This window comes from Nestor notabilis, unplaced genomic scaffold (assembly GCF_000696875.1).
Source record: "Nestor notabilis isolate BGI_N333 unplaced genomic scaffold, ASM69687v1 scaffold21091, whole genome shotgun sequence".
Classification (NCBI taxonomy): Eukaryota; Metazoa; Chordata; class Aves; order Psittaciformes; family Psittacidae; genus Nestor; species Nestor notabilis.
The window spans coordinates 1-8,010 of NW_009914554.1; the positions used below are offsets into that span (position 1 = coordinate 1).

Below are 8,010 nucleotides of genomic sequence, written 5' to 3' on the forward strand. Positions count from 1 at the left end.
CATCTGGGCGCCAGCTGTGCCTGCGCTGCCGTCTACAAGGTGAGGGGCCGGGGGGGAGCGGGTGGGCTGCGGTCACCTCTGGTCCCTTGGGGCACTGCCGGCTCACGGACCGTGCCTGTGTCCGCAGGATGGCCGCGCCGATGTGGTTGCCAACGACGCCGGGGACAGGGTCACTCCTGCGGTGGTTGCGTTCTCGGAGAGCGAGGAGGTGAGGCTTCCCTGTGTGTGGAGGGTTGGGGGGGCAGGGACGGGAGCTTGGCGCTGCCGGGTGCTCACTTCTTTCCTGTTTTCTTTTCCATGCAGGTTGTTGGCTTAGCTGCGAAGCAGAGTAGAATAAGAAATATTTCAAACACTGTAGTGAAAGTAAAGCAGATCCTGGGGCGGAGGTAAGAGAACGGGTGTGAAAGGGGACGTCAGGAGATTGGTTTTCCCTGTGGTGTGTGAAATGTAGTCTCAGCACTGGTGTTGAAGGCATTTTAATCTGGTGCGAGAGTAGTGTCAGGAGGGTGAGTCATGTCTTTAAAATTCACTGTATTAGGAACTTGTCATTCTATATTTCACTCCATGAATAAAGACATGTAGGATTTTACGTCTGAATTTGCCTGCGAAAATCAAATTGCGAAGTTGAGTAATGAGTTGCAAATATTCTTTTGATATACACTTGAGTTTCTTAACGAAACCATCTTGTTATCTACATGTTTTTCTGTGGCTAAAACCCACTGCAGTTTTATTTGCATGAAACCTTGTATTGCTTTTATTACAGCTGTGAAACACATTGATGTAATGTCTGTTGTGATTCTTTAGTTAGTGGAGCTGTGACAGTTTGTGCTCGCAGGTACAGTGATACTGGAACTGAACTTGTTGGTTCAGGTCTAACATCAGATGTGACAAAACTCAGTGATAACCTGGCTGTGTGTTAGAGCCTGTTCACTGAAAGGAGTTGACAAGATATTGTCTGTTCTGATGCATTTCTCAGCACTTCTCAAATGTGTCATAGAGGGTTAAGGATGGTCAGTTTATGGCTGTCACATTATTTCAGTGAAGGCACCAAAAGTGCCACCGAAATCTTTTATAATGATTATTTGGGATAAGCAGGTTAGAACATTGTGTTGGGGTTCGTTTTCTCTTTTCACTGTTTTTTTCAGTCATGAGTTTGGGGAAAGGAATTTGGCAGATAGCAGCAGTCTGAACTATTAGTTTTTCTTCTCCTACATAAATGTATTCACACACTGGAAAAGCGAATTTTGGTTGAAGTAGAGCTTCATCTGCTGTAGACATTATGAAGGAGCATCAGCAAGATGAGTTTGTGCAATTATCCTTGAACATATGATTGATCTTGTTATTTTCAATTTGTCTGGACAGCTCTGGTGACCCACAGGCAGAGAAATACATTGCAGAAAGCAAATGTTCAGTGAGTATCATCTATTTCTTTTCTGGCTTTCCCAGAATAACTTGTATCATCTTATACTTTTGTTGTTGTTGTTCGTGCCATGCCATGTTTGTGTTCTGCAGTGATGTCCATTTGCTGCTACACAGAATGTTCCTCTTTATAAAACAGAGAACTTAACCATGTTCTGAGATCTGCCACCATAACACAGTCCAACAGAAAAATTAATCTCTCTCTGCCATTCCCAAAAGGGGCAATTCTTAATGTATCTGGGTAATAGCATCATGGTGCTTCTTAGCAGGCAAGTGCATTTTGTTCTAGATGTTGGCTTTGTACTGAGTAAAACTTAATAGGAAAAGAAAGTCTGGAGTCAAATGCAGTTCATGTGAATGTCACTGTCATGTCTGATGGATAATGCAATTTATTTTGTGAACATTGATAGCATCTTGGAAGCATTTATTCTCTTGTCCTAGAGTTCAAATGCATAAAGTATTTACCCAGTCCAGTGCTTTTCACTTTGAACAGAAACTAAATTAAACATTACTTTTTGTTAGAAAGCAAGTTATGTGTCTAACAAAGGTATGTTGGTTTTGCTTACAGGTGGTTGATAAGAATGGAAAGCTTCAATATGAAATAGATAATAAACTTATTACCCCAGAAGATGTGGCAAAACTGATTTTCAGTAAGATGAAAGGTAAGTAATAAGTAAAATCAGAACATGTTTTAGTTTAAGCTCTCCTCATATTTTTAAGATGTGGGGGTTTTTGCTTTGATCAATATGTTCTGCCTGTGTTTATAAACAGAAACTGCTCAGTCTGCATTGGGCTCAGATGTGAATGACGTTGTTATCACTGTGCCATTTGATTTTGGAGAGAATCAGAAGAATGCCCTGGGGTAAGAGGATTAAGGTTTTTCCGTTATTTAACATGCCTAAAGCAGACCAGCTGGCAGCTCAGCAGTGGGAATTCTCCTGCTAGACTCTGGTCAAAACACTGGGATATTATTTGAACTGAGAAAATTTGGAAGCAGGAGATTAAATCCTGACTTGAGAAACTTTTTATGAAATTCGCTGTTGTATCCAAAATGAGATTCTGAATCAACTAAGGTGAGAGGGAATTTTGGTATCATCAAGGTTAGAATGTCATTTCAGATGTGGATCTTCAGTGTCCCCTGGGAAATGCAAGTCATTTCTCAGCCCCCTCCATAATTTTCCATTCTTTCATACAATCAAACCTAGTGGTGTTACATGGCTGTTGAGGACTGTTTTGTCAGAGAGCACATAACAGAATACACAACCAGTATCCTACTTGGAAGTTCTGTTTGGAAAAAGTTCTGCTGTAAAAGTTCCTCTATTTGAAACCATAAATAGACTTTAAGCTGTGAATAATCAGCAGCTTCTGTTTCTTGCTTGACTGTCAGGAGATACTTAAAAGACATTTGAATTTGGTCATAGAACATTGATTGCAGTGTGTATAATGAAACTAATGAAGCATTCTCTTGCTTTGGTGTACAAGTTTAAAAATTACTTCAAACTGGAGGAAACAACTTGCAGGAAAACATGTAAAGAAAATGTGAGAAATGAGGTGTGGTGACTTGATTTGGAAGTTAAACCAGTTTTCATAGCATGATACCTGTTGAAATAATGTTCCAGGAACTTTTAAAACCTCATCTGAAGATAAGTTACCAAGTTTGATTGAGAGTGGGTTTTCTCATCTTGAAGTTGAGCAGAGGTTGCTGGTTTTATGGGGTATGTAGACTGATACATCAGTGTTTCCTTTGACCATGAGCATGCAGCAGATCCAGCTACCTGAGGAACACTGTAGCAACTGAACATCTTGACACTTTTCTTTTCCAGTCGCTTAGCCTTGTTAATATGTTGCTGTAAACAAGTTCTGAGTTGGTGGCATATGTAGTTCAGATGAAATCTTAATAGCTTGCATGACTGTAGTGAAATCATTAAAATAAAATGAAATGTTCCATTATCTCAGGGAAGCAGCTGCAGCTGCTGGATTTAATGTTATGAGATTAATTCATGAACCATCTGCAGCTCTCCTGGCTTATGGAATTGGCCAAGATTCACCCACTGGGAAAAGGTAAAATCCTGATATTTTACTTCTTAAATTTAAGCTGCTGTACTTAAGTCCTGAGAAATCTCAAATGAGGGAATGCTGTGTTGCCTTAGCAGTCAACACACAATTAATGATTCGAGGTTTGGTTTTCTCTCAATAAAGCCAATAACAATTTAGAAGCTGTAAATCCAGAGTGGTTTAAATACCTTTGTTTTGTTTTTTAATTTTTAAGAATTGTCTTTAAGGATTTGTCCCCAGATTCTGTCTTGCTCTTTAATGAACTATTGGCTTGAATTAAAATCCATCCCTTTTTAAACAGATTCGGGCATAGCTGGTTTTTAACTGAGGGAGATGGGGTCATTTTACATACAGCAGCAGAATTAAAGCATTGTTCCTGGGTTCAGGGGTGCATTGGGTTTCCCTTAGGAGTATTCAGGTAATTCACATAATTTTCAGAATACCAAAGACTGCTGTCAGTTCAAACAGATGGCTTTTGTCTTGGCATTTTCTACCCTTCACATATAATTCTTGCCTATAACGTTAAATGTAATGTTCAGTTCTCAGTTGTATCGCAGGAAAAACATTGGCTGCTCTCACTGTATGAAATTCTGTTCTTTAGGGAACATCGTCAAGTAGTCAGTGGTACTAAAATGCATTAAATACAAACACCCCAACTCAAATTCTCTTGACAAAACTGATTCAAACCTGCAATGCATTATATGTCAGTAATGTTTTTAGACAGCGTATCAAAGTTAACATAGTTTTAGATGGCTTATTAATGATAATTAATGTTTCATGGGTTTTTTTAATATGACAGCAATGTGTTGGTTTATAAACTCGGCGGAACATCGCTTTCTATCACAGTCATAGAAGTAAACAGTGGGATATATCGTGTGCTTGCTACGAACACAGATGATACCATTGGCGGTGTTTGCTTCACAGAAGCTCTAGCACAACACTTGGCTTCTGAGTTCCAGAGGTAGGTATGAATTCCAAGCATGTTGCTGTTAGGACAGGAACTTTGTTATCTGATGCTTGCTTTCAAAAGATTGTGTTGTCAGATGTAGCAGATTGTCTGTGAGTGAAGTGGCTCAGACTAAAGAAACAGTCAAGTTGTTGGGGGCCAAGGAGGCAGACTGGGAAGTAACTTGGGTTTGTGTTGACGTTGCCTGAAGTTGGTGTTGAACTATAAAGGCTCAGCTATGAACCACTTGGTGTTTCAGGTGATGTATGTGACTACAAGCTGCTTATGTGCATTCAGTCACAAGCTTTTGGGGTGGCAGTGAATTCACCTGTGTGGGTTTTGTTTGATTTTTCTTGTTGGCCTGAGGGACCACAAGGGGCTTGGGTCCTCAGACTGAAGTTTGTGTGGCACAGGATCCTGTGATGAACAAAAATGAACAGATGCATTAGCATTAACTCCAGTGATATTAAGGTGGTCAGTTGCATACTACCTGTCCTGGATTCAGCTATAGCTATATAGAAGGAAACTGTTTGCATGAAACATACTACTTTGTTGAGGTGCCTCATGTTCAGTGTTCCATTTCTTCTGATCTGTGGTTCAAATTGGTTAACTTGCAGCTCTTTTATAGCTATTCTTTGCAGTCGTGGGATTTGCTCAGCTGAGAATCTGTTCAGAAAGACTCAAATCTGTATGATCAACACTAATGCCCAAGGGCAGGGTGTCTCTGTATGGTGTTCTTTGGTTGAAATTGAAAGACACTTATTTTTTTTATGAGCTTTAAACAGTGGTATTGGAGGTAATACTAAAATGTCTACAGAAAAGTTCAATAATTTCAACCTGTTTGTCCTTTCAGAAAGTTACCCTGATGACCCAAATTCCCACATTTCTAAACTGATACCTCTTCTTTTTTAATGTAGGTCTTGTAAACACGATATTAGAGGAAATCCCAGAGCCATGATGAAGTTAATGAACAGTGCTGATATTGCAAAGCACTCTTTGTCAACCCTGGGAAGTGCAAACTGTTTTGTGGATTCATTGTATGATGGATTGGATTTTGATTGTAATGTGTCCAGGTAAAGTGAATCTTGAAACTACGGCTTTATATAAAACTGTTGTGGTGGTTTAACAAAGACAACTATGCTTGAAGTCCTTCTAGGTGGTATCTAGGATGTTCAACAGGGTTTTATTTCTTTGGCATTAATTTTAGGAACAAGATAGAAGACCAACTTGCTTTCTTTCAGCTTTGTTTCATATTAATGGTTCTGTAGTAGTTAGGGTAGTAACACTAACAATATTGCCATAATGGGTAGAAAATAAAGTACAAAAAGGCACAAGGAGACCTGAGGGACCACGAGGGGCTTGGGTCCTCAGACTGAAGTCTGTGTGGCACAGCATCCTGTGATGAACAAAAATGAAAAAAGGCACAAGAAGGCCCCATCTTTGGACCCTGGTTATTGATGAAAGGGGGGTAGATACTGTTATTACTCAAGGTAGTTCCACCCCTTACTGGTTTTGTTATAGAATGGTTTGGGTAGGAAAGGACCTTAAGATCATCCAGTTCCAACCTCCTGCCGTGGGCAGGGACACTTCCCTCTAGACGATGTCACCCAAGGCTCTGTCCAGCCTGGCCTTGAACATTGTTGCTGCTGGGTTTTCCTTAACAAAGAAGGCTTTTGGACTCTCATGTAAGTGAGCTCCAGAGTGATAGGAGTCATGGATGTCTTGATGTTGCCTCTTTCGGACAGCTGGAGTAAAAGAGATGTTCTATGTCTTTTTGTTCATACTGCTGTGTCCTGCTCTGAGCCTCTTCTCCCATGGGATGATCTCTCATTGAGTGAGATGTTCAGTTAATTTTGATGGCTCCTCCAGCCTGCAGCAGCTTTAGCAGAATGAAACAGACTGTTCCATTCCAGAAGTGTGCATCCACTGCTGCAGCAGTTGGAGCTGGTAAAATAAGGCACAGTGTATTTGCCAGTGTGAGAAGCACTACTGTGTCATTTGTTCTGGCTCAGCGTTGGGTGAGGATGCCAGTGCCATGGACTGGAATTTGACTTGCTGTATTCACACAGGGTAAAACTTCCTCTTCAGGCTTGAAAGAGCCTGAAACAAGCACAAATTTGGTTTTCAGTTTGCTCACCCTACTGCTTGAGTGCAAATCAGGACCCAGCTTGATTTGCCTCTGGAAATTCAAAAGGCACACTTGCATCTTTGTGTCTCCATTTTAAAGGGAATGAAGCAGTTCCAGGATTGTTCCTTTTTTTTTCAAATATGGGTCAAGACAACAGTACTGGGTTTTGTCAAGAAAACAATACTGGGTTTTCTCTCAGTACACCAAAGCAGCATGAATGTGTGTTCCATGTAGATGTTGCTGGTGGAATCAATAGCACAGATGTTTTCACAACAACACAAATCACTTTGTCAAGATCAATAAATGGGAAATAGTGATTTAAAAACCAACTTTTTTAGTACCTGGTATAACAAGAAAACCAAAGTATATTCTATATATTAATTGTAGAATGGTTTGGGTTGGAAAGGACCTTAAGATCATCCAGTTCCAGCCCCCTGCCATGGGCAGGGACACCTCACACTGGACGATGTCACCCAAGGCTCTGTCCAACCTGACCTTTTACACTGCCAGGGATGGAGCATCTACCACTTCTCTGGGCAATCTGTGCCAGTGTCTCAGCACCCTCACAGTAAAGAACTTCCTCCATATGTCCAACCTGAACTTCCCCTGTTTAAGTTTAAACCCATTCCCCCTTGTCCTATCGCTGCAGTCCCTGATAAAGATAGATTCTTTCATTTCAGGTGTTTGTCTTTAATGGAGGAGATAACATTGATTGAATCTATTTTTTTTCCTTGTAGGGCCAGGTTTGAACTTATCTGTTCCTCGCTTTTTAGTAAATGTGTAGAAGCCATTAAAAAGCTCTTGCAGCAAGTTGGATTTACAGCAGATGATATTAATAAGGTAATAATAGAAATCACTTGTCTGGAGTATGCTTTATAGCTCCACAAGAAGAATATTTATGGGCCCTGTTTTCTTTGCAGACAGAGATTATTTCATTATGTGCTAAAGCATTTTTGCTCAGATCCAACAAAGTATGTAGACTCAAGATCTTCAGAACTCCTACCTTTGCTTTTTTTATTTTTTATGACCTCAACTTTTGAAAATGGAGCTTATTTTAGTAAGCTGTTCATTACTGTAAGAAACACTTTTTTTTCAAGACACCATTAAAACTTGCAAACTATTTCTTTTAATTTCAAATACAGAATAACACAAGTCAGGCAAAGATGGCATCAGTTTTTCTTCTAACACCTGCAGATGGTAAAATATCCCAGAGCTGTTTGCATTTCTGTACTGCAAGTTGTGACCTGTTTCTTTTATCTGTCAGAAGAAAGATTTGAAATGATTAAGGCATGTTTTCCAGGTAGTTCTGTGTGGTGGGTCTGCTCGAATCCCAAAGCTACAGCAGCTGATCAAAGACATTTTCCCAACTGTGGAATTACTGAATTCGATTCCTCCAGATGAAGTTATTCCCATTGGTGCAGCCATAGAGGCAGGAATCCTGCTAGGGAAACAGGATCCTTTG

General features: G+C 40.2%; 1 protein-coding gene across 1 annotated transcript in view; it reads left to right on the plus strand.

Annotated features, from left to right (window-relative positions):
* Nucleotides 1-3: 3 nt before the first annotated feature.
* The window catches only part of HSPA14 (heat shock 70kDa protein 14), a gene marked incomplete at its 5' end in the record, with an annotated part of 11,457 nt that continues 3,450 nt past the window's right edge, over nt 4-8,010 (plus strand). Inside the window, 11 exons of the mRNA XM_010023717.1 lie at nt 4-39; nt 128-208; nt 304-386; nt 1,363-1,411; nt 1,988-2,081; nt 2,191-2,281; nt 3,376-3,480; nt 4,274-4,435; nt 5,338-5,493; nt 7,286-7,388; nt 7,849-8,010. The exon at nt 7,849-8,010 is cut by the window's right edge and continues 66 nt beyond it. Of these exons, the coding sequence (XP_010022019.1) occupies nt 4-39; nt 128-208; nt 304-386; nt 1,363-1,411; nt 1,988-2,081; nt 2,191-2,281; nt 3,376-3,480; nt 4,274-4,435; nt 5,338-5,493; nt 7,286-7,388; nt 7,849-8,010 (1,122 nt within the window). The remainder of the gene's footprint in view (nt 40-127; nt 209-303; nt 387-1,362; nt 1,412-1,987; nt 2,082-2,190; nt 2,282-3,375; nt 3,481-4,273; nt 4,436-5,337; nt 5,494-7,285; nt 7,389-7,848) is intronic.